At 40.6% G+C, this 26,962-nt stretch overlaps 1 protein-coding gene and 1 long non-coding RNA gene across 3 annotated transcripts; one reads left to right on the plus strand and one right to left on the minus strand.

The window, feature by feature from the left end:
* Positions 1–827: 827 nt before the first annotated feature.
* Positions 828–26,962, minus strand: PPRC1 (PPARG related coactivator 1). Its single transcript, XM_063307029.1, has 14 exons — positions 26,823–26,962; positions 16,342–16,482; positions 14,942–15,094; positions 13,276–13,377; positions 10,005–12,864; positions 9,486–9,539; positions 8,710–8,764; positions 8,407–8,474; positions 7,064–7,895; positions 4,229–4,372; positions 3,192–3,258; positions 2,657–2,778; positions 2,316–2,467; positions 828–1,206 (listed from the first exon to the last, which is right to left on the minus strand). Exons 1-14 carry the CDS (start codon positions 26,928–26,930, stop codon positions 1,103–1,105), a joined length of 4,962 nt encoding a protein of 1,653 aa, XP_063163099.1. The 5' UTR covers positions 26,931–26,962; the 3' UTR covers positions 828–1,102.
* Positions 2,337–16,347, plus strand: LOC134500033 (uncharacterized). 2 transcript variants are annotated; one of them, XR_010068195.1, is made up of 5 exons: positions 2,337–2,442; positions 4,241–4,471; positions 7,259–7,469; positions 8,319–8,550; positions 16,243–16,347. It is a non-coding gene; the product is annotated as an uncharacterized LOC134500033 (long non-coding RNA). The 2 variants fall into 2 exon arrangements; XR_010068196.1 differs by having other exon boundaries at positions 8,319–8,427.

A 26,962-nucleotide genomic window follows, 5' to 3' on the forward strand; every position in this document is an offset into this window, starting at 1 on the left:
GTCAGCGCTCAGACATATTGAACCCTGGTTTGAGTTCTAGTGGATGGAATATGACTCAGGGGCAAGCACTGCTTCATGAAAGTGATTCATATGCTCTAGTTCAGAAGTATGTGGAATAATGTTTTATTGGCAACAGAATCTAGTTTCATGTGTTGGAATTAAGAGAAACAAGCAAGCTTCTATTTCTTATGGCATAGTTTCATTTGAACTTTCAGCCAGCAAAACTGAATGGGGTTTCAGACAGCACAGGCAACCTGAGCAAGAGGTCCAGGAGGATAAGGGCTCAATGGCATGAATAATTCCTTGTTCCTGCAAATGACTAGGAAAACCAGAACATGCAATTATTTTTGCATAACATGGGAATAGCATTTAGCACTGAATATTCACACCTTTGACCATAACCATACACTTAAAAACCTCCTTTTTGTAGAATTTGTTACTGAAGGAAAAAGGTGAATAAATGTTCATTGTTTGCTATAGAAATCCGTAGGATAGATGGAAGACAGAATAAACTGAAGGATAAGGACAGGAATAGGCAGGGATTCTCAGTAAGAGAACAAAGCAGCTAACCTATCCAGCAAACTCAAAATGTTCTCTACAGAGAGGTTCTGGGCATTCCCAACCATGTGGAGCCTACATTCCTTTAAACATATCATGAATGCAGCTCATAATTGCGCCACCACTGCCTGCCATCTCCCCTTCACCCCAGCCCCTGAGTACTGCCTATTGGCATCCACTGTTTGCTGACTGGATTTTTTTCTTGCCTAATAAACTCTGAGAAATAGTTATTACTAAAATTCAGTGACAGAGTGAGAAACAGCCATAGATTTGTTAAGTCTATAGTTGGGATTTTATTATCTGCATAGCAATTAAGTGGACAGTGTATTTCCATTCCTATCCCACTTGTTAAACAAAGTATCTTTCCACTTAAATAGCTGTTAGGAAAAACCCAGGATAAAAATTATTTGTGTTTGTATTTTGTTACAAAATCATGCTGGACATAGCAGCTGGGCCTGGGGGCGCATTTGCCCTTGCAACCAATCTGAGGTAAGGCTGGTGCAGGCAGAGGCCTACTGGGCAAGCGAGCCCAGGAGAACTAGCGCTACCTCCGCAGTCTTCGCTGAGCCTGCTTCAATAAGGTGTCAAAGTCAAGAGCATCATAGTTGTTCTTTAGAGCGGCAGGTTGAAAGTCATCTTGGCTGGAGTCTGAAAAACACAAGAACAATCATCAGAATTAACAACCAGATACACACCCCTCTAATCTTTAAACACAAATGAGGCAAACCCAGGCCCCAAGCAGCTTCCAAGAAAGAGAGAACAGAAATTATAGTTCCATGCCCCACCCAGACTATTAGTCTCAGGACGTTATGATTGGGGTTTGCACATCATGGTAAGCCATTTTGTGGTCTGGTTTTGGTTTAATGTGCTATGTGAAGCCCTAAAAAGTGTAGTTTATAAATCATGATTTATGGATAAATGCTGTGTGCCTTACCACAATTTTTATACCAATGTCCCACAAGAAAAAATACAGTGCCAACCAAACAGTACTTTAGCCAATAGCTGTTTTCAATTGGGAGCACTTTTCAGGTGTATTTCAGACTTTTGTTCCAGTCTTCTGCACAGAAATATATCAATGGGTCAAACAGTATTGGATGCTCAACACTTTCACTCTTGTGGAGTCCTTGGTGCTCTCTGAGCCTGGTTGTTTTCTTGCAGATGTTTCATTGCCAGACTAGGCAACACCTTCAGTGCAAAGAGGGAGTGGGCCTTGCTCTCAGTTCATATACCATGGCTTGACCTGCTTGTGTTGGTAGGGGAATTCCTGGAAGCCTGGCACTCAGACAAAGCAGCCATCAACAGACACACAGAGGTAAACAACATTTACATACCATTCAAAGGAGACAATAGAAAAGCCAAAAGACCAGTACACTCCCTTGCCAGCAATCAACACCCAGATAGGCAAAAATCAACACTAGGATTAACACCAGATGAACCATCAAACAGCACAATACACCCTAATCAAGGAAAGATTAACTCAGGCAATCAACCAAGCAGCAAACAACAGCCCAATCAAAGAACTCCCAAGGAGAGAACACCCCCCCTACCAACACAAGCAGGGCAAGCCACGGTATATAAACTGAGAGCAAGGCCCACTCCCTCTTTGCACTGAAGATGTTGTCTAGTCTGGCAATGAAACGTCTGCAAGAAAACAACAAGGCTCAGAGAGCACCAAGAGCTCCACAGTTCAACCCTGAGCTACAAATATTCGCTTCGATTGGCACTTTCACTCTTTACAATCTCCACCATGGACTCACCCAAGTCAGCATAGTTTCTTTTACAGAACTGCCGGCGTCCTCCAAAGCACAGATCAAACGGCTGTTCACCAGGACGAAGCAGTGCATGTCCACCCTCTATAGCAGCAAAGGCCTCCTCAGCATATCGGTAAGTCACAAAACCATAGTTGTCCCTACAAAGTAGGACAGTTATGTATTAAAAGGCTGTGCAGTCTGTTAACATACATAATGCAGGATAAGCAGGGAAGAGATAAATGGCTGCCTGCTCTGAACACCACATTCCTTTCTCCTCCTTTTTCCATTAGCTCAATATTACCCAGTAGGTTGACGCTTGCCCAAAGGAAGGTCAATCTACCCCTTACCCATGCTCCCGGAAGTGCAGTGTGCAGTCTTCAATGTCCCCAAACACAGAGAAACGGTGTCGCAACTCTGAACGTGTCATCCTGTTGTGGATCTTCCCAATGAAGACAACACGGCGTTCCTCCTATGCACACAGTTCAGGGCCAGTGTTCAGTCTCAGTTCTGTTATATGGCCACTTTTCTCTTGCCAGCCAATCCAACCCACTTTCTTATGTAAACTTTATGTAAACAATGATCTGAACTAATCCTTCTTAGGATGTGGACCACAATGGAGCAGAAGTTATGACTGAATTTGTATTAATAAAAGTGAATAGTAGTTGGATAATCCTATTGCATTAAGCAAGCAATATGGATTCTGTTCAATCCATGTCTGATACAGAGAAATGTTTCTGCCAGAGTCTGCTGTCCTGCAATTCTTTTCTAGGGAAGAAAATCCTATATTAAAATGGACATTTTTTTAAAGTAACTGTGATGAAGATAGCCTTATATGGGGGTCCTGTTCTTCCCACAATATTACTGTACAATACACATACTCACTATTGCACGTTCTTTATATCTGTTTTTCTGCCTTTGGTAGAGTTCATAGGAACTGCTGGAATTGTAGCTTTAAAAAAAAACAGCACCAGAAATTTAGAATTACAGTTTTGTTCAGTGTTCATTAATTACCTTTACTATCCTATGGAAAAATAAAATGGTGGTAAACAGAAAAGAAGGCCTTGATTCTTTGCTTAGGGAATGCATCCATGGACCCATTTGACCTTTAAACACGCATGAGGCAAACCCAGGCCCCAAGTGGCTTCCAAGGAAGAGTTTGAGCAATGATTCTAGGAATCTGGATAGAAACATGGATAGTACAAGAACTGCCCATGGAGAAAAGAAATCACACTTTTCTTTTGTACATACTTTAGGTTAAACACACCATTCTGAGTTTTTTGGAAAAGAAGAAAGTTAATATGAAAAAAATGTATTTATGGGAAGGGATATAATTACAAAAAGGCCTCAGTGTTTAAAAGCAAGTTATTATTTTAAGTTAGGTAGAAACTTTGTGATATAATGATCATGAGGTTTTATTTTGCCAAATGTAATTATTTCAAAGAGAAATGGAGAATTTATGTTTCCAGATATTGCTGGACTACCAGTATCAATTAGTATGCTAATGCTAAGGAATGCTAACAATTGTAGTTCAACATCATATGAAAAGCCAAAGGTTCTCTAGGCCTGCTTTGAAATCTTATAAACCAATGGGGGAAAATACCCAAAAGTGCCCCAAAGAGAAGAAAATCTAAGTTATGTGTAACTTGAATTCCAATAAATAGGGATTTCTTAGACAATACTTTCTCTTGTAGGATAGTTTGACTATAATGTAGATCCTAGACCAATCCCTTTTGCCTCACTCTGTATCACCCCATCACCAAAGAATAATTTGGGTTTGGATTTGGAGGTAAAGAACTATAAAATAACAAGGGTGTTCGAAAACCAGAAACTTTGCTAAAAGAAAAAACAAAGGTCTTCCATTCTAATGCCTCAACAAACTCAAGGAAGCAAGGGAAGAAAAAAACATTCCATTGTCTCACCTTTTTCTGCAGCTATTCCTTCTGTACAAAGAAGGGGACCGGGAAGATGATCTTGATACATAAGAGGAGTTGGAGGGAGAGCGGGACCTGCCCCTTGACCGGCTCCATTTAGTGGAAGAAGAGCTGGAATTCCGTGAGCGACATCTAGGATGAAGGAGGAGACACAAACATGCTCACCTATGAGATCGGTATCTACCCACAGCTGTTTTTCTGGGTTGACTGTAAATTGTACAACATGTTTGTGTGAGGATTCAATCTCTTTCAGAGGAACAAAAAAAATTATTAGGTTAAGCAGAACCTGTTGCTATAGAACAGAGTGAAATGTATGCCAGCATTTGCAGAGAACGACTGCCTATCCAAGTATTCTCAAAAATATTCATTTAACCACATACTTTTAATCAGGTTCTAAAAAGTAATCATAGCTCAGGTGTTAGGCCTATGCTTTGTACTTAGAAGGTCCCAGGTTCCACTCCTGGAATCTCCAGTTAAAAGATTAGTAGCAAGTGATGCAAAAGACCTCTATCTCTAATCAGCTGAAACAATACAGAGCTAAATGAATAGTGTGACCTAGTATAAAAACAGCTTATGTTGCAAGAAATAAATGCATTGCTAACAGTATTTCAAACATACATGCACCAGCTCTACAGCTATTTTATTCTTAAAGTAGATGACATACTATAAGTGCCACATATGGTCAGGCACTATATTCTATTATAAATTGGAAAATCAAGCTTTTAAAGTAAAAACTATAAGCTACTTTGCTTGATATATATTGGGTAAGTCAAGACTTTCATATTTATTTTGTTCCACTTGTAGGAAAAAAACTTAATAGGATAATTCAGAAAGATTAGCAGGTCTGATAAGGTTGATTTACAGGCTGTCAATTCAGGAACAGTTTCCCACTATTTCCCCATGTTAAAATAGTGCCAGGGATCACACACTAAGACATAATGTGATTCACTTAGTTTGTAACTTCACATATTGCGCTGAACCAGCTGCTGATGTTTACAAATCACAGTATATGGTTCAGCATGTTATTTACTAAACCAAGGTTAAGAAAACCATGGCTTCAGCATAATAAATAAATCCAACCATTGAAAGATAATATCAAACCTAACTGTGGTGGACTTCCAGGGAAGAAATGACGAACTGAAGACAGCTCAGCTAAAAGCAGAGCCCACAACCATGGCAGAATGGAGAGCCAGCAAGTAGACTGGCTCTTCATAGTTCCTCTCCAGACAAGGAGAGGACTTGAGATCACCCACAAGTGCTCCACACAGTTGCTCCTTGTGAGGAGACTGTAAAACAGAGGTCCCTGGCAGGTTTAGAGCTCTGAGAGACGAGGGAATAACCATCTTGCTGAAACCACGACTGGCACCTTCAAAAAGGACACTGGGTTCGCATACTTCCTTTTCCAATCACTTTTGGATATTGCTTGTTAACTGCTTTTCAGGTATTAGGAACCTTTGGATATATAAGTTCTACAGTACTGGGTGAGTTTCCTGCAAAAGGAGTTTTAAATATAAGTTTAAGGACTTAATTTTTTCCCCCTTTGGAATAAACAGAAAAAGAGGGATTAAAACTCTGAATTTGGAAAGTTACACATGGACTAAGGGTCTAGATGAATTTGAAGTAAGATTTTGGAGTTAATCATAAGAATTCTTCCTCTGGAAAAAATGCTTTTGTTTTGAATTCTCTTAAAAAAAACATGATGAGACATTGATGAGACTTTGAAGTTTGGACACTAGAGGGAACCAGAAGAAACTAAAGATTACAATTAAAGGAGAAGAACACTTAAATTTGACCTACTAATACAGAATGAAGCAAAATATTTTAACATTGGACATATTGAAGGAAATTTTTGAACAAGGGACTCAGAAGTTAATTTTAAGAGTGTCTGCCTCTATAGACAGACTGTGTTTAAAAGATGTTGTGAAAGAGAAACAAGTTTTACCTGACAAGATAGAGACTGATCTGCAAGTGGATTTGAAAATGACAGACTACAAGAATGATACGGAAAAAGATGCTATGCTGGACATTCAAAAGAAGCTGGCTGATGTCTTAATAATTAAAAGGTATATAAAAATTACAAACCAAAAGTGACCTGGATAATTTTCCTATATTGGATTTACAAAAGAGACTTGTTAAAGCTTTGAAGAATTTTGTGAGAAGGGACAAGGAAAAAATGAAAAGTTCTAGGACATTATTTGAAGGGACTAAAGATCAAGATGGTTAAAAGTAGAAGGAAGGAATATAAAGTTGGTTTATTTGATCAAGATTAAAATAGGTATGTTGTTATATCTGGAAACCCTTAATGGACTTTTGCTGATCAGGACAGAAATGACAAGGCTTTAAGGATTTGTTTATAGATAAAAGATGGGATATGGGAAGAAGAAATCATTTGTTTTATGTTAAGAGAAGGTGATAAGTTACTAAAATTGTTTATACTTGTTGTGAAGAGGGGGAATTCATTTCTTTATATATTTCTTTTCTTTTCTTTACTATATTTTTATTTTTTCTTTCTTTTTTCTTTCTCTTTGTATTTTTATATACAAAATACATATATAAAGATACAGCCATTCCTAAAACATCAACAGGTTTGCAAAAGCTGTAAAAAATTTATGTCATGGAAAAATGGAATCTATCAGAAATCACATTTGTGCCAACCACTGACAACCCACAATTTTTTTAACATGAATTTTGTTCAAATAGCATCACTTCTTGAGGTCCAAAAACCATGGGGCCCCATGATATCAAGCACTTAGCTCAGCAAAAAGTACACCCAATTCTTGAAATGTTGAATCTATGCAAAAGAGAAGAGAAAATATTACTCACCTTCGCCAGCGCTTGGATGGTGGAGACTGAGAACGTGACTGTGATGAGGGAGAGGATGACGACGACGATGACGACGATGAAGAAGAAGAGTCACTGTCACCGTCAGAGCTTGAACTGAAGGATCGGCTGGTGTGGTTTCGTTGGCTTTTCCACCTGCGCCTTTTGGGACTGACTGATCTCTCTCTGCTCCGGTAGCATCTTAAGGAGTGTTTGGAAGTGAGAGGTTTCTGCTGAACCTCCTGAGGTTGCTGTAATATTGATTCTCCTGAATCTCGGCAAGGGGATGCAGCTGGTGACAGCAGTACAGAGCATGGATCATCACTGCCCCTACTCATGGACCTTGGAATAGTAGTCCAGTGGTCCAACACCTCTTTGCATGGACGTATAAGGCTGGTCTCCAACAATGGTAAGTTTGGGGTGGTAGGTTTCAAGTCAGTTGTAACAGTCCTGGAGTCTTTGGTCTGGCCCTTATTGGAATCAACATGGTTGGTAATTTCTTTAGGATTCTGACAAGCAGGAACTACAGGGTTCAATCTAACAGTAGCAGGGGACTGATCTAGCACTTGTCTTGTTAATGTCTTAATAGGTTTTATAGTGATATCTAAGCTTTGTTTGACATTCCATCTGGCACCTCCCTTTGGCTGAGCAACAGTTAGCTGACAATAGTCATGCTCACCAGACCCTACATGGACAGGGGTTGGAGCTTTCCGGTGAGATTTGTTTAGGGATTTCAAAAGCCTGGTATCTTTTTGGGACCCATCCTTTCCCAGCAATGAGACAGCTACCAAAGGTTTCCACAGCTGATGGGGTGGAGTGGCTGGTGGAGTCAAACCTGCATAGAGATGGAGAGAAGGAAATGGAGCATCAATTAAAACACAAACTCATGAGCTGAGCAAACTAAATGATTATTTCTATTAGAACTGCTTAGTAAGGATTCATCCCACCCCCAGCAGACCACCTACCTCCACTGTGGAATAACAGTATAAAAGTGTTTAAACAAACTAATTTCTATACCTGTGCAGTATTCTCAAATCCTATATGACTGCCCATTATTCATATCTTCACCTCATCTCCCACCACAGCCATAGCAGGACAGGCTTTCTTTGGATCAACTCTTCAAAGTAAGTCACTCCATGTACTTCAGCAAATGTTCAATGGAACATCTTAAAAATATACCCAGATGCTTAGGGAAAAGTTTGTTATGCCAAAGGAACTGTCAAACATCACAAATCCTTTGTTTCCCTCTCCATTGCAGAAAGACCCTGACTCACTCCTAGGCAAGAAATTTCCTGATTTTTCCATTTTAGAAGTGTTCAAATTACCTCCCAACAAAGGGATTTTACCTGCAACATTGATAAGCTCTGGTGCGTGAAGCCGGTCCATCATTGTCTTTTCCCACTGTGCCTCAAACCTGAAAGAGGAAAAAAAGCTTCCACCAGAGTTCTCAACAGTCCTCTACCTAGCATACAAAGCACCAAAAACAAAAGGTGCCAGAGCTTCTTAATGGCATAAGAGGACATTTAAATCAAGATACCCTTGCTCTGACTAACACGTTTCTTGCCTCAGTTTCCTAACACAGTGTTACTAGGTCACCAACAGAAACAGGATAAACACATCCCCTGGCTTAAGATCAGGCTTATACTTACCCATTGTTCCCTGTAGATTTATTTTTCTTTGACACAGCTGAAGTTTCAGCTTCGGCTGAAAAACAAAAGAAGTCAAATACATCAGTAGTATTTTGTTCAGCCTCAGTATTTATTGGATAGTTCTTAAAAGAGGAAGCTTTGATGGAATCAACTTGTGTATTGAGTTTGTTACATTCTATGCATTTGCTGTCTGCTTTTAATTGGATGGGGCTTACTTGTTTGCCCCTACAACTCCTTGTATTCAATAGACTTCAAGCTATGCAACATTAGTAGCCACAAGACAAGATACTGATTCTAAAACATGGTGCTCAGTCAAGGTGATACTAGTCTAATACTGTAATGTAGGAACAGATATATTAAACGTATTAGCTTTAATTATTAAAAAAAAACTTCAAATTCACCATGGACATAAAGCAGTTTGAAAAGATAGAGAAAAATACTGCTAGAACAAGAAATCCAGGGAGGTGTCTAGATAGGGAAGGAGAAGGAAGTATAATTCTGCATCCTGCACAATGTGTAAGCACACTGTGGTTTGTAAATCAGTTTATGGCTTAGCATGTGGTACAAATCCAAGCAACTCTCACTTAATAAACCAGGGTTAAGCAAATCAGACCTCAGTACCATTCTGAAACTCAGCCATACACGAATGAAAAATCCTTTGAAGCTAGAAGCTATTTCTTGATCTTTGGAGAACTCCAGGCAAAAAAGTTAAAAAATTTAATGGCACCAAACATAAGTCAAAATCTTGGTCTACTTGCCCTCATTTAGCTCCTCACCTTCAGTCTTTTCAAATTGCTCTAGCAGGTTAGATAGGTCAGAGGCCTCAATTCCTGAGGGAGGAAAAGGGATGATATTCATCAATTATACACACTGATTAGTACTTTGTAATTTCCCATGAGAAGTTTCAGTGGCTCAGGTTGTACACAGAAAGATTTTGCTTATTGCAATTAACCTCTGTCCCTCTTTTCCCCAGCCATGTCAGCAACTGTGATGGGCTGGGAGAAATAAGCCACTTTTTTTTTTTACTATGTACACGGGTGTTGAAACACAAATACTGAGTTTTATATTTATATAAGCAGTGGCTTCTTTAAAAAAAAGCTTATTAGCAGATTCTGGACAAAGAGAGAATAGAAATAGATTGTTTTCACATTTGAAAGAAAGCATAACCCGTCTGGGGTTGCCTTAGAGAATTTTTATACAGAATAATTTGTGACTAAGCTTTAACTCCATTTAACTATTGCCAACTATCCTAGGCCATGCTCAGTAAAGCCACCCTCAATAGCATAGACACTCACCAATCTCACTGATAAATGACTGAACAAGGTCTTTATCATGCTTGTGCTGTGCAGAACTGATGAAAGGCTGGTGTTTCCACACAGATGATGTTTTCTTGGAAAGATGGCCATTTTCGTGTACTGTCTGGGACCCTGATGATGTTGAGAAACTGGGAGCAACTGGGGCAAGTTCTGTGACATCTGACAGGATTTCATCTGGCCCCTTTTGTTTTCCAGGTGCCAAGGAAGCTGAAAGGGAAGAATGTTCCTCTTCCGGTGGCTTGTTGTTGCTTTGAGCCACAGTAATAGTAGTAGTTTCCACAGAGCCAGAGAGTTCAGAGTTCTCCTCTACAAGTTGAAAATAGGAATTTTCTTTTGAGAACTTCAGTTTACCAGCAAGTTCTCCCAGCACTTGCTGGGAAGGAGGCACAGGAAGGGGCTCCCCTAAGGATTGCAGGACAGAGTTCTTCCTCCCATGCTGAGTCAATGCTGTTTCTTTTGAAGGCTTAACAACTGATGGAGACAAAAGTGGCTTTTCCAGTGATTGGGAACTGCTTGAAATTACTTCAGTTTGGGATGGGACAGTATATGTTTGTCTCCTTGGGTCAGATACTTTTCGGGGAGCTGCCGTGACTGCTGAAGGAGCATCTACTTGGGATACCTGGACAGGCAGGCTTTGTTTCTCACTGACTGCCACATTTTGAAGTCCAATGCAGGAGGGCTGTGGTGTTAAAACTGTATTCTGCTGGCCAAGAAATCCATCAGGAAGAGATGAGGCAGATAAAGTGCCAACCTGGGGACTTTGCCTAAGACCTCCTTGATCTCCATATGGGATGGGCAACACCGGAGGTGGCACCTGAATTCCAGACCAGTAGGAAGACTGCGGCAGTGGAGCCCACTCAACAGAGCCATAAGGCAGGGCTGGAACAAAAGGCAAAGGAACAGGTGGGGGAGGCCATGTTGGAGGGAGCAATGGGGGAACTGTATGGAAGACAGGAGAACAAGCCTCACTAGCAGGAGGTGGAGGTGGCAGGCTTTGGTAATTAGCTGGCAGAAGAGCAAAGTGAGACCAGGAAGATCCTGGTGGTTGGGATGAGCCCAAATTGTAGTGATTAAGAGGAGCTGGTAGGAAAGCCTCTGGGGCTGGTGGCACATGAGGTACGGGCAATGCTGGAGGCACTTGTGGCCCAACATGAGAGAAAGCACATATTTTACTAGGAGGCACTAGAGGAATGGGTGTGGGTGAAAGAAACTGCAAAGATGGAGGATCTCTTGGTATAGGAGTTGTAGTGGAAGAGAGCATGGAAAGAGGTAGAGCACTTGCTTTGTCATCAGGGGCAAGAGTAGAGGAGGAACCAGCCGGCTTTTCCGGCTCCTTCACCAGTTTAGGTGCTGCAGCTCTGGTGGATGGCAGAGCAGCTCGCAGGCAAGGAAGGTCAGCCAACTCTGTGGGGAGCTTGGAAACACTGGGCCACTTGCTGGCACTCTGGTTCTCTCTGGTGTTCTGGGTACTGTCATTATTAGACTGGTGCTGCCGCCGGCGCTGCCTGTATTCACTCAAGCTGAGAGGCCGAGGTTTAATTTCCCTCGGGGGACAGCTGACTTCCTTATTTTCAGAGTAAGGAGTATCCTTGGTTGGCTGCCCTGTCAGGTCCACAGTGCAACCAGGGAGCAGTTGGGAACTTTCTGAACTAGACATCTCATTCACTGGTAGGACGAACTGGCTGTTTTCATGGGGCTCTTCTGGGACATCCCCCTGCACTATAGGCATGAGGTCTGATTTCCCCAAATTTTGTGTAGGCTCCTCTGGATATGGCAAGGTCCCTGTACTTTCTAAGCCTGACACAAGTGGATTTTTGGACCCTACCTCTCTCACGCATTTTGACCACTCCACCTGAGTATCAAGCATTTCCTTTGTCTGGGATTCTTGGTTAAGGAGCAATTCTTTCCCTCCAGTTTTCTCCAGTTCTTTTTTTTTACTAGAATCTGACATAGATTTCCTTGGATTAATCCTGGTCTCCTTTCGAGCACAGGCAGACACTTGTTTGCAGGTTATGGTCTTGTGATACTTCGTTTCCTCACTGGATTTCTTCTTCTTCTTTTTGATGCCTGTAGATACCTGACTGTTCTTTGAGGCAACGAGCTTTGTATTTTTTGGTGCCTCCGAAGCAGGTGTATCAGATGTATCCGCTTGATTATCTACTGATTTCTGAGTGTCCTCCCCTATCTGTGGATGGGCACCTTTTATGTTTGGAAGGGCAGCCTTAACCACCTTCTCATCTTGTTTGCATGAGTCCAGCTCTCTGTCTAGACTTGTGTATCTGATCATGTGTTCAGGCAATTCTTTTCCCAGGGCAGGGACCGAAAGTCCTGCTTCACTATTCACAAGGCCAGTTGTGCAGTTGCTATCCACTGTGCATGTGAGCTCGGTCTCCATGCTCTCTCCTCCATTAGGCATTATCTCTAAGACAAGTGGGCCTGTGAGATTCTCCTCAGCAAGGGACTGACTGTCAGGACTCGGGCATACAGTGCGGGTGGACTGGCAGTAAGAGTGCACTGATCTCACCAGCTCATCAAGGGAAATATTTTCTGGGGTAATGATATAGGGACCATCATGTTCATCAAGGTCTCTCCCAGGTCCCGTTGTTGCCAGTGCTATCTCCTTCACACCTGCCATAAAACTCTGCCTACAGCCTCTTGCAACCTCTTCTTTCTCTTCCTCTCCATCACTGCTCTGTAGCACAGCTGACTCTTGTTCTCTATTCTTGAAGACCTTCTGTTCCCCCAAGAATGCTTTGTTACTCACTTTGTTTGAAGAAGCTGATTGTTTGGGACAACTTGAAGTTAACAAGAAGGGAATGCCGGTAGTACTGGCTTCAACCTGGGGAAATACAAATCAAAGAAGAGACTATGCCACAAAGTAAAAAGAAAAAAAAGGAAGTAACCAAAATACTGTTGGAATGAAGGTGTTTCTGACACCCCTGCTATTTTACTAAAGGATGCTTAAACTACATCTATGAAATGTATAGCTCACAAAGACTGAAACAGAAAATATCCACTGCTATCATTCTACTGATTTTTGTATGCCTGCTAAATCCTCAAAGATAGGGATACGTAGCAGGAGATTACACTTGGGCAACCCTTTTCTAGTGTACTGGAATTGTTAGTGTAGCTTTCATGCAAGAGAGAACATCCAACAATCCTGACCGGGGAAGTTTTTTCTGGGCAGAAATGTAAAGATAGAAAAGTCAATCAGAGCCACCTATGGCTTAGTTCTCACAAAATATACTACCTTCTTCGAGATAATGGTGCACAGCCCAGGCTCCTGGAAACTCTCAATATTGTGTAAGTTTTGTTCACGGGGTGTCACAGACAAACTGAGCAATCTCTGAAACTGATGAGAAGAAAGCAGTTTGGAAATAACACAAATGACAGTACAGTATGCCCCATTTTCATTACATCAAAATACAAGTGACTCCATGCTAGTCTGAGACCCTGAGATTAGGAAACACCAAAAATGGTAACTCAGAGTTCTCTAAGGCACATTAAACAGCTTTCCTTATCTTTAGTCACCTGCTGATTAGAGGAAAGACACTATCTACATTTATTGGTGACTGGAAGTCCCTTAGGGACTTTTTGTGTATAAATGAAAAAAAGAAACCGAACTTGTGATTTATGGTTTTGATGATTAGACAGGACAGATTATAAAAACAAGAGTAATATGATGTAGTGTTAGAGAGAGAGAGCTTAAAATATATTGTAATTATAACTGCTGTGAAGAATACTGGAAGCTACTGCCTTATATATTTCTTTTCTATTGTTCTTTAACCTTTTTCCTTTTCTTACACTTTCTGCTCTTTGATTTCCTTCGTTTCCCCTTTTCTTTCTTATTTTCTTACTTGATATTAGCTTGTGTTAGTTTTTAATCTTGTCTAAAAGTTTAATAAAAATTATTAGGATCTTATCTTTAGTCATCTGCAAGGGTGTCCTTTAACATCTCCTGTCCACCTTGTTAACATCATAATACTATTAAATAGGTGGATTTGACCAACAGAGGGCACTCTGACTCAGCAGAGTTCTCAATATGTTAGATTTGATGAATCTGGATGCCAATTTAAAGATAGAATTTTAAACTGCAGAATGAAGTTATGATACCACTAGTGAGCAGAGAAGCCTCTATAATTTTCAACTTCAGTGGCAATAATGGTGATAAGTATTATTTATTTATCAAATTTATGACCGCCCATCTCCCCCCGGGGAGATGTATTATCCTACAGTTGTGCTTTTGTCTATGAAAATCAAAAGCTACTAACCAAGAACAGAAAGCAATTACTCACGCATTACTAACTGAATGAAAGCACTGAGTTAGTAAACCACAAAGTTGAATCCAAACAAAAAATGCTGCAGAAAATATTTCAGGCCAAAGAAAGAAGAAATGAGGGCCCTTTATATTCAACTCTCTTTGGGCAGAGAAAAAATATGCATATTAATTTGATATGAATTGGGTAAAGCAATAATTCCAAATATAAAGAAGGGTAAAGTTAATGCTTTACCCTTGTATATGACCCTGATGCTGGGAAAGACTGAATGCAAAAGGAGAAGGAGATGGCAGAGAATGAGATGATTAAATAGCATCACCAATGCAATGAACATGAATTTGAGTAAACTCCGGGAGACAGTGGAGGACAGGAAGGCCTAGCATGTTATGGTCCATGGGGTCACGAAGGGTCGGACATGACTTAACGACTGAACAGCAACAAAAGTTAATCCTATATTAGATTATATCAAATTTGTTTTATTTGGTTTTAGTAAGACTTGTTTTTAAATATATAATCTAACTGAAGAACTATGGGACGTATTAAGAAATATAAAGAAGTATTTTTAATTAACCTCCCTAGGGAAGAAGTACAATAAAGAGTGGTTAGGATGACTTAACATTTAATTGAGTATCATCATACCGAGGAATTCTCAAGCTCTCTGGGTGATGTTAGCAATTCAGATTCAGGAATAGGATCAAAGGGAGACAGAGCCTCATCATCCGTGCTATCAAGAATATCTGTTATTGCAGTCAACAGGGATATTTCATTCTCTGCATCCATGTGGCTTTTTGCCTGTTATTAGAAGAACAAACCACAGTTGAAATGTTACCCACTATTCAACTCCAATATATGATTGCTTCCCATAAATCACCCTGCCCCAACCTAGTCCTTTTCAGATGTGTTGACTGTAGCCATCCACGTAGTTTTCTCAGCAAATATGAGGGGACATAGTCTTAAAAGTTGGACTGATTGAACCATGATGGTGGGGGACTGACCATGCTAGCTGTCCACCACATCTGATGAGTAAGGCTGTCTTAAATTTACATAGTAAAGAAATCAGTTACATGGACTTTGAAGTCAAATTCCAGGACTTTTTCACATCAAACAATCCCTGACTGGAACATAAAAGCCTGAAACGTGTAGAGATAAAAATCTTCAGTACCTACATCTATTCTAACCTGTTGTCCTAACAGCCAGGAACCACGCGAGACAAGGAGTAGGTCTCTAGTGTTTTATTACTGCTACATCCTAGATGTAACAGATGTTTGTTAGGATTCCTGAGAATCCTAACAAACTGAAGAAGCATGGGAAAACCCAGACATATAAACCCCAAAGACTAAGGCGGGCCCGATCTGTGTCTCTTTGAATGGCCACCTAATTCCTCAGTACTACGCATGCGCTTTACAGCCTGGATGGGAGCCCCCTGCTCGCCATCCTCACTCATGACACCTGTTCTACAAATACAAAAATTGAAGTGTGATATCAAAAACTAACTTTTAAAGCTACTATTCTGCTTCTCCAGGCCCCCAATTTTATACTACTAATTTACCAAGAGCAGACTGAGAGCAGCAAAAAATAGCAACTCAGATTTTCATTCCAGGAAAATATGAGCTGAATTTTGAATATTCAGCATCTCAATGTCAGGATTATGGCACAAGAAAAGCCTCAGTAGTCCAACTTCTTTAATTTTTAAGACCATGTCCTCTCATATTTGCAGAGAAAACTAAGTGGGTGAAGATGAGAAATTCAATGTGCAACTAGTATCTGCTCAAGATAAAACCACCTAATAGGCTGAAGTAAGTCTTTTACTGACCAAAGATACTGTGCCCCACAGAACTCCCCTATCACTTATTGTCCACAAAATCATGCAAAGTAATGAAAGCAGAGAATTACAGTTTCACTATATTTAAGGTAAGAAAAAAAATGTTTTCTTCACTCAGGGCTTTACAGCAGCCCATTCTAGCCCATGTTGCCATGATGAAGAATGCACAAAGCAATTCAGAAGCAAGTCATCTCTAAGCACACAGAATATACCACACCTCAGTCAAACTGCTGAAATCTTCAATGATGGAAATGACAGAAGAGTCTAAGTAGTCCTGCATTGTTTCCAGGAATTCCCCAGCTTCAAGGATGGTTTCTGTTTCCAGTGATGCCAAGTGCAAATCCTCTGCCAGTAAATACTGGGGGGAGAAGGAACAGGAGAATGGAGGGAGAATAAAAATCAACCAGATGAGAAGAAAGAATGAAAGTAGCTGAAAGGGTATTAAGTATTATCATCTAAGGTGCAGAACAAATCCCCCAAGTACCTGGGTTAGGTGATGAACTGATTGCTAGTTATGCTTAACAGCAACAGAGAGAGGAAAGCAAGCTCTTGCAGCTGCCAGATGAGTTCTTGTGGTGTATGTCTCAGTTTCTAGCATTTAGGAATCTTACAAATTCCATCCATCTTTCACCCATCATTGGCTGCCATGCTTTTTAATTGATGCTGTGTAGCTTATTTTGATTCTCTTTGTTACCAAAATACCTGATGTTTTAGAGTATTATGTTTTGTTTTGCCAGCTGCCCAAAAGCTTAGATATCGAGGCTGAGCTTTAAAATGAAACATTACATTTCTGAGATGCAGATCTACTATCCTACAAGAATGATTTTCTCCTAGTTTATCAGTGCCATATGTGCAAATACTGTAACCCTTTTCAGCCAAGACTATCTACAATCCTGCATCGATGTAATCAAGCATGATGCAAAACAAGCTACTAACTGAAGAGTTTTTTATAAGATAAGCAGGATGCTTTAATTACACAAAGTAGGGAGGGCCATGACGTGATTGTTTCTCTTCTCATGCCCTTCTGCTGATTAGCCTGTAATAGTCTCTCACATCCTGCTGCCCTCTACATGAGACAGAACAACTCCCAGAATTCCCCAGTCAGTATCCCAGCTAATGTGAAGGTTTCCATACAAGAACCAACTTTTGAAAAAAAAATATAAATATTCAAGCAGCATCAATTTTAATGGGATTATCAACACCTACTCCTATAATTCTGAAGACAAATTTACAGTTAAATACTGGCATGCTGACACTAGGAAGCCAGGAGGAGGAGGAGGAGGAGGAGGGCGGGCAGTGGCAATAGTAAACCACTTTCTTTTTATCATAGGTGAGAAAACAACATGTGTTCACATGTCTTTTACCTACTGGCATACTGAACTTTGTCTGGCTTCAGAGGGCTAAAATCATGAGAGGAAACATCAAGGTGCAGCACAGAAACAGACCCTGCAAATAATTGGTTTAATCAAGGAAAATGTTAAAAGTGGGACAAAGTAACTCCCAAATGCAACATCTATTTCTATACTGTACTACATTTTTACAGGAGAAAAACAGTCAGCACTCTCCACATGTGTACTGTAAACAAATGTGCATTGTCTCTGTCCATACAGATGTTCATCAGGTGTGGAATTAATGTATGTAAAGGGGTATCTTAACAGCTTTTCTAAAGACAAGCAGAATTGGGGCCTGTTGTGTATCATTCCAAAGAACAGGGGCAGCCACTGAAAAGGCACACTTCCTAGGTGCCAGAAGATGGCACCATTTAAAAGAGGGAACCTGGAGCATGCCCCCCCCCCCCATGAGAGCATGTGGGGCAAGCAGATGTTCTGGGGAGAAGGTAGTCCCGCAAGTTACTCAGTCCTATGTCACGTAGGGCTTTAAAGGTGATAACCAGCACCTTGAATTGCACATGGAAGCCAACTGGGAGCCAGTGCAAAGTAGCAATGTCGCATGGCCATAATCAGCTGCACCCATAATTACCCACATTGTCGCATTCTGGGCCAATGGAAACTTCCAGATGGCATTTAAGAGCAGGGCTGTGTAGAGCGTGTTGAAAAAGTCCAATTGGGAGATGACTAAGACCATGAGCAAGGCCTTATGATCCAGAAACAGGTAAAATTATTGCACAAGATGCAGATGTGCAAAGGACCCCCTGGCCACAGCTGCCACCTGCTCTTTGAGCAGGAACTATGAGTTCAGGAGGATCCCCAGATTATCTACCAAGTCTGAACAGGACAGTACCACCCAACCCAGAACCAAAGATGGAAATGCTAATTCTTGGATCTGCGGGGAGGACCCACAACTCACAGCCACTCAGTCTTGGGAGGGCTGAGCCTCAACCTGTTCTTCCCTATTCAGACCCTCACAGCCTCCAGACACTGGGACAGAACCTTGACAGTTTCACCTGGATGATTAGGGGCAAAGATATACAACTGGGTATCATTGGCATATTGATGATACTTCACTTGGTACCAATGGTTGACCACACCCAGCAGCTTCATGTAGATATTAAAAAGGAGGATGGAGAGGATAGAGCCCTCAGGCACCCTGCAAAGCAGAAGCCTAAGGCTTGACCATTCCCCTCCCATCAACACTGACTGGAACCAACCTCCAAGGAAGAAAAATGATGTCCTCCACTCCCAGCCTTCTAAGCTGATCCAGAAGGATACCATGGTCGATGGTATGGAAAGCCACTGAGAGATCAAGGAGAGTCAGGATGGGCATACACCCCTATCCCAAGCTCACCACAAGTCACTGACAAGTGTGATTAAAGCTGTCTCAGTACTCTACCCCGGACTGAATCCTGACTGAAAAGGATCCAGATAATACGCTCCCTCTAGGACCCTCTGAAGCTAGAGACCAACCACCTTTTCAACAACTTCCCTAAAAAGGATGGAGAGTGGAGAAGTTGTCCAGATTAGCTGCATCTAAGGATGGTCTCTTGGTGAGTGGGCATACTGCTGCCTTCCAGACCCAGTGGCACCAACTCCTCTTTCATGACCCCTCCCCTGTAGGCCTTAACCAATTAGGAGGAATATGAATCTAATATACAGGTGGCTGCATGCACAGCTTTGAGGACTCTGTCCCCTTCCTTGGGACCAATAGGCTTGAATTCATCCCAGATAACATCACAAGACTGTGCCTCAGTCACTTCCATAGGCCCTGCCCAGCTGGAGTCCAATTCAGAGCAAATCTGAATTATTTTATCAACCTACGTTAGCTACCTATCCCTAGCCTTTGCTATCCAAAAGAATCAAGTGCAAAGCATCTTGAAGTGCAATTACTGGAAAGGAATATGGCCATGGATGGGTTACAGGAAATTGAGGCACAATTCTATTACCTTTCCTTAAGTCATAGGAAACATCCCCAAATAACATAGTTTGATAGATCTATAGTCAGTAAGGGAACATTCCCATCCATATATGTATACTTCATAGATAATGCTGTTAAATCTATGTTTATAATCCAATATTATATTTCCCTATTTAATTAAATTAGATCAAATAGTTCACAAAACCTCTACAAGCATCAATTTACAAATTAAGGCTGACAAAGATTTTTATATTCACAGCAGGACAAGTTTTGCTAGCATGGCTGGCAACTGACAGTCTTCTTATTAGCCTTTTGCTCCAAGATTTCCCATATAAACAGTTTCTATTGTTTTAAGTTGCGCACCAACATATCACATTCAGAAGATATGTCATTAGCCTTTTTCCTTCTGGTTAGGTTGAAAAACGTTGAGCATGGTCAATGAAATGTTTGCAGACAAGGTAGCTAAAACTGTTTAAGAGTTACTCTATGCAGCAGTGGCTCTTATTTATATGAAAGATGCCATGTATATTAATGTATTAGTATACTCTTTTTCCCAATGGGGCCTTTCAGTATTTTAATTAAAAACTGCATTACAGATAGAAATGACGGTTAGGCACATCTGGAGGATACCAAGTTAGGGAAGACTGCATTAAATGAGTAACTGTATCACCTAAGACTGAACAGTGAAGTGAATGTGTTGGGAATCTTTGTGTCTTAGTAAATACAAAAGTAAACAGTTAGCATTAGGATGGTTTATATTAAGTCACCAAGACTAGAGGTCAGTTATCTCCTTCCAAGGAAACAATCATATACAGTATATGAATGAAATAAATAAGATGAAACTAGCAATGTATATATTATTTATAAGGCCAGCAATAATGATGGGAACTAAGGTAGAATAGAACAATTTGCTCACAGACATACATGACTGCTGAATTAAATGTTCATTTAATGTTCCAATTTCAGCCTAAACAAACTCCAGTTGGATTTAGTCTAAAAATTTCACAGATTCTATACAACCACTGTAAATGCCTGTTTTTTTCAAAGATCTTTCTCCTCTGTAGGCAAATAAGTGTTCTGTGATTTGATAGCTTTGTAAATCTTGTAAAGACCATGAGAATAAGAGATATGTCTTAGGTCAATGTTTTTGGACTGGAAATAAAACATTCTAACACTGGAAAGTACCCAACACAATGTAATTCAACCCAACTCTGATATAACTCTGTACAACTCTGTTAAAGACAGCTTTAGGTGGCCTAATAAAGGTGTGGGGATTTTTTTGGTGTCTTCAAATCAGTGTTGACTCCTGGTGACTGCTTGGGCTAGTTCCTACAATTTTCCTGACAAGATTTTCAAAAAGTGGTTTGCCATTGTCTTTTTCCAAGGACTGAGATAGAATGACTGGCTCAGAGTCACCCAGCTGGCCTCATGCCTAAGGCAGGACTAGAACTCACAGAGTCCTGGTTTCTAGCCTGGTGCCTTACCCCTATACCAAACTGGCTCTCAATAAAAGTATTACCTCCATGAATACTGGATGAAACATTTGTGTTCCTATTGTTGCTAGAATCCTAACTCCAGCCAGGTCATAGTACAAGGGTGGAGAAGACTTGGTTTACTCACTCTCTAAATGAGCTGGTATCCCTGGGAGTGAGGTTTGAGTTTAAGCATTACTACCAATCACATCATCTTTGTGAGCTTGCCAGGCAAACTCACAAGTCAGAAGTTCCCATCCCTGCCATACGTTTTTTTTTAAAATATTATTACTCCTACCACCAGTGAAACAGGATTGGACTCAGGATGCATATATTCAGGAAAGTTATCTTAGTGATAAAAGAATGCAGCAAGCTGGATGGAAAGTAGCCATGGAGCAAGTTCCAACTTATTTCCTGGACAGATGCAGTTAAAACTACAGGGCTTTATTCAGTAAGCTCTAATTACAAGGACTTGGAAGTACTCCATGAATATCTGTAAGCATTCTCTGGTTTTCTCTGTCACCAAATTTCCTTATGACATGCTTCCTATATAGTAATTTTTTTCCCCAAAACGTAAGACCTGGGCTGGAACTGTAATCCTATCCTACATGAGGTGGCATCGTAATTCAGATGCTGAAAATAAAAGCCTTGCTGCAGAGATAGAAAACAGGAGTTGATGAACTGTAACTCTAACAGCCCCAGCTGTACAACAAATATAGGGAGAACTATAGTTCAACAATATCTAGAGTGCTTCAGGCTCTCTACCATATCCTATTGCTGAACTATTATTTTTTCCAACCTTGTGCCCTGATGCAACCCCCTTCATGAGATGGGACTGGGTTGAAGGATTTCAATATTTCTTCATAAATATGACCTAAAACATGAGCTGCTCTCCACACATGTTCTAAAACCATATACAGAGAACCTAATTAAACAACTCAAAAATGTTACACTTGTTAATGTATTTATTGAGAAAAATAATTTTTCCTTCTAATTTTCTTTGCCATTGTTCTTTTGTCTTGTGCTGTTTTTGTGGGGGGGGGGTTCTGTTTTTTGTTTTTAAACGTTTTAACAATTTTAAATCACCCAGAGTTGCTGGGAGTCAGGCAGCATATGAATTATTATAATTAAAATGATCCATAGCTACATATCTGTGTGTGGCAAAAGTGTGTGAACCTCTAGGATTATCACTTCATTTGAAGGGAAAATTAGAGTCAGGTGTTTCAATCAATGGGATGATAGTCAGGTTGAGTGTGGGAGGTGAAAGGCAAATATTGCATTCCAGCATAAGAACCTTATCCCATTTGGGAAACACGGTGGTGGCAGTATCATGGTTTGGGCCTGCTTTGCTGCCTCTGGACTAGAATGGCTTGACATCATTGATGGAACTATGAATTCTGAATTGCACTATCAGATTCTACAGGAAAATGTCAAGGTACCTGTCCAAGAACTGAAGCTCAACAGAAAGTGGGTCATGCAGCAAAACAATGACCCAAAACACACACACAAGTTGTATGACCAAAGAATGGTTAAAGCAGAAGAAAGTTAATGTTAGGGAATGGCCAAGTCCAGATCCTGACCTTACCCTTATAGAAATGTTCTGGAAGGACCTGAAGCAGGCATTTCATATGAGGAAGCCCATCAACATCCCTGAGTTGAAGCTGTTCTGTAAGGAGAAATGGGCTAAAATTCCTCCAAGCCAATGTGCAGGACTGATCAACAGCTATCAGAAACGTTTGGTTGCAGTTATTGCTGCCCAAGGGGGACATACCAGTTACTGAAAGCAAAGGTTCACATACTTTTGCCACACACAAATATGTAGCTTTGGATAATTTTTCTCCATAAATAAATGAACAAGCATAATGTTTTTGACTCATTTGTTTAATTGGGTCTTCTTCATCTAGTTTTAGGACTTGTGTGAAAAGAGATCACATTTTAGGTTATAGTTATGCAGAAATATTGAAAATTCAAAAGGGTTCACAAACCTTTAAGTACCACTGTACATTTCCTAGTATTCCTCATTACTGAGTATGCTCAGCAACATTTAGAGAGCTGCACATTGAATATCCACGCTGATGTAGCTAAAGAACAGTTTACCACCTATTCCTTCATCCCTTAAAGAAAGTGGCCATCTCTAGAACAGGAGATGTCCTCCCAAAGAATACTGTTCTGTTTTGTTGTAAAGAAAAAAATAGTTAAACTTCTGGCATAAAAATAATGCAGTTTAGACAACAGACACAGAATCTGAAGAAGCCTTCATACTGTTTATTAATGAGTTTATCTAAAGTTGGAATTAATATGCTCATTACATCTTTCTCTGAAAATACTTTCTAGTACAAAAGTTTAAATTTCCTTTTAATTCTACCAACTGAATGTGAAATTACTCAAAGAATTTCTTTCAAATCTTACAAGGTGATGCTTCAGATTCTTTGCCACAAACTAATGAGATTAGTTAAAAGCATTATCTCATAATGTTGACCAAAGTGAAACTTCAGAAATTATATATAAAACTATCACTAGACTCACGTCCATCATTTGGTTTGCTTTCTCAGCTGATTACCAATGTGATCATAGACAGACACAAAGTTTAACAGGTTTACCATTTCACATCTCTTTGGCACCCAGATTTATGGATGTACCCAGAATTACCAGTTCTCTAACTTCCAAGGGTCTCTGAACGGCACCATGCTAGGGAAGGCTGCTCCAAGCAAACAAATAGGAAAAATGATACATGTTCAGGTTTATGAGCTTTTGAGGCACTTCACTATATTATTCATCATGCCACATTCATCAAACTCTTCCTTGCGCCAAACATACTTTTTGGAATTATAGCCAAAAAGTTCAAAGAACAACATCCAAGCCCAGCTACATTTTGCAAAAACCTACATCAAGTCTGACAAAAGCATGTGGGAAAATGTGTTATGGTCTGATGAGACCAAGGTTGAACTTTTTGGCCATCATTCCAAAAAGTATGTTTGGCGCAAAAGCAACACTGCGCATCACCAAAAGTACACCATACCCACAGTGAAGCATGGTGGTGGCAGCATTATGCCTTGGGGCTGCTCTTCTTCAGCTGGAACTGGGGCTTTAGTCAAGGCGGAGGGAGTTATGAACAGTTCCAAATATCAGTCAATTTTGGCACAAAACCTTCAGGCCTCTGCTAAAATGCTGAAGATAAAGAGGAATTTCACCTTTCAACATGACAATGACCCAAAGCACCAAATCAACCAAAGAATGGCTTCACCAGAAGAAGATCAAAGTTTTGGAATGGCCCAGCCAGAGCCCAGACCTGAATCCAATTGAAAATCTGCGGGATGACCTGAAGAAGGCTGTGCACTGGAGACGCCCTCGCAATCTGACAGATTTGGAGCGCTTCAGCAAGGAAGAGTGGGCAAAGATTCCCAAGGCAAGATGTGCCATGCTGATGGACCTTACCCCAGAAGACTGAATGGTCATAAAATCAAAAGGTGCTTCAACAAAGTATTAGTTTAAGGGTGTGCACATTTATGCAATCACATTATTCTAGTTTTTTTTTCGCCCTAAAAGATTTCAGTTTGTTTTTTAATTGAATTGTACAGCTCGTATGTTATATTAAAGGTGGAAAAAATTCTGAAGTGATTTATCTTGGTCTGATTTTTTTTACATCTCAAAAACCTGGCATTTTAACAGGGGTGTGCAGACTTTTTATATCCACTGTACTACTAAATGTATTTATTTATTTATTAAAATGTATTTATTATTTATATAGTGATATATAGCTTACAATATGTTTTGAAAAAAGAATTATGTTTAAAATGTATGATGAGGTAGAAGGGAAAAATATAGTTTAAACATAACCTGTTGCTTGCTCAAACAAAACTCTTTAAAAAGAGTTTTTTTTAAAGCTTCAAATTCACACATCTTCATGCAGTATAACACAATCATCTACATTTTAAAACTCAAGCTTTTGTGGATTTCTCCTCCCACTTCCAAGTCCTTCTATTGTAATCAATCCTCCATGGTTATACCCTTCCCCCGCTTGCATTCTGACTAGACCCAGTAGAAATGGGAAGATATCAGGCAGAAAAGCTATGATTGAGAATTCAGAAAGTTAGTGTCCTTACCATTGTGCAAAACATATTAAGGCACACATAGAGGATATTAACTTTTTTTTCCTTCCTAGTGTTTCCCGTGGATGCAGGGTCCACTGGTTGATCCATTGGTTGCAACAGGAATTGACCGTTCAGCTTGTCACCCAAGCCTGATCTTGGGCTGAGACAGTGACTGGCCCAAAGTCACTCAGCCGGCTTTATGCTTAAGGCGGGACTAGACTCACAGTCTCCTGGTTTCTAGCCTAGAGCCTTAACCACTGGACCAAACTGCCAAAGATAAAGTCTTGAACGAAACAATTTTAGTTAATTCAAGGCAACACTGCATACTGCTTCAGTCTTATTAAGAAAGCGAATGGAACAGCCTCAGTATTTTGTATAGTAAGGGAATGAATTACATTTTAACTACAAAAGACTGGTAATTTAGCATCTAAATTATTTTAACTAATATTTAGCATAGCAACACAAAATAATGTTTTCTTTTTCTTTTTCCCCTCGTGGCTGTGGCACAATCTCCAATCACATTCAGTGGCAGATAATGTGCAACAGGAAAAAACATGCAAGAGAATCCAGCAGGAGTTCCAGCAGACTTTTCAAGTAAACAGACTGCAAAGCAGACACAGCAAGCTCATTACTGCTATTTGTCATTCCTAGCACAATCGTATACTAAGTTTCCATAAATGGCTTCACTCTTAGAACGGCTTTCTAAAGTGAAATGGTTTGCTGCAAGTTATTTTTTTTTAATTTAAAGGGGACAAGGCATTCGGGATTAGGGTAAAATCAGACTCAGAGAACAGGAGAAGCCAAAATTCTTAAAGCCGAGGCATGCACACGAAGTGATTTTTCATAAAAGAATTTTTAAAAAACTGCTGAGAGCGAGCATCATCAAATGGGGCTGAACAGGATCAGCAAGTGGGAGGGCATGAACACACCCAGGAATGAAGAGGGGAGAACAGAGGAGTTAAGCAGGCAAAAGCACTGGAATTCATTTTTTACATAAAAGAACACTTTCCAGTTGGTGCTCCTCCATCAGCCTATTAAATATACCCCGGTCTCCCACTTCCTTACATTCTTTTAAGTTCTTTAGCATGTTGGGGAGGCGGGCAGTACAATAAGCATCACAAATCAAAGGAAAAAGTTAAAAAGTCGGCAGAGAAATTAAACGCACAAAGAATACCATTTTGGTCAGAAGTAATTCAAAGCAATAACGGAAACCCACGAATCAATTAAGGATACCCTAACCCGACAAACAGCTTCTCTTTTTGCACATCTTTCCAAGGACCCCAACCAAGGCGGAAAAGTTCCACAACTCAAGTGTGACTCTACGCCAAAGATTCACAGAGCCAGGACGCCCTGCCACACCTAATGATTCCAACGTTGCCTTTGCCTAAAGCTCTCGACTTCATTGTTCCCGCATCTCGAGGGAGATAGCCTTCAGAAAGCCCCAAAATCCTGATCTGCAGATAGTCCACACTGGGTTTTGCTCCACTACGCTAATCTTGCCGCACATCGTCCGCCCATTCCAGCCCGCCAGTCCACCATTACCAACTCCATCGAAGCTCAAGTGAAATGGCCACCAACTAGAATATAGCAGCCAAAGCATCACTATTCCGATACTCAAAGCTCCTCTCCCTCCGCAGTTTCTTTATCGCCCATTCTTCCCAGTGCCTCCATTCCAAAGCTACCACCAGCCCGCGTTCCCGCCGCTGCTGCCAGTGCCACCTCCCTATGCCAGACACGCCGCTTCCACGTGTCCATCTAGCGCTAGCCGACCCGGTTAATTGAAACTCTCAGGCTCATTTCCAAGGACCCAGACCGGCCGGTACCTGTGTAGAAGAAAAGCTACTGCCCACCAAAGGCTCCGAGGCACCTTGTATAGGGAGAGTTCCCCCAGCCCCCGCATGTCCCGCACCACCGCCCCACAGGGCCGCCATCTTGACACCTCCTCACAAATAGCTTCAGAAGC

Source organism: Candoia aspera, chromosome 6 (genome assembly GCF_035149785.1).
Source record: "Candoia aspera isolate rCanAsp1 chromosome 6, rCanAsp1.hap2, whole genome shotgun sequence".
Taxonomy (NCBI): Eukaryota; Metazoa; Chordata; class Lepidosauria; order Squamata; family Boidae; genus Candoia; species Candoia aspera.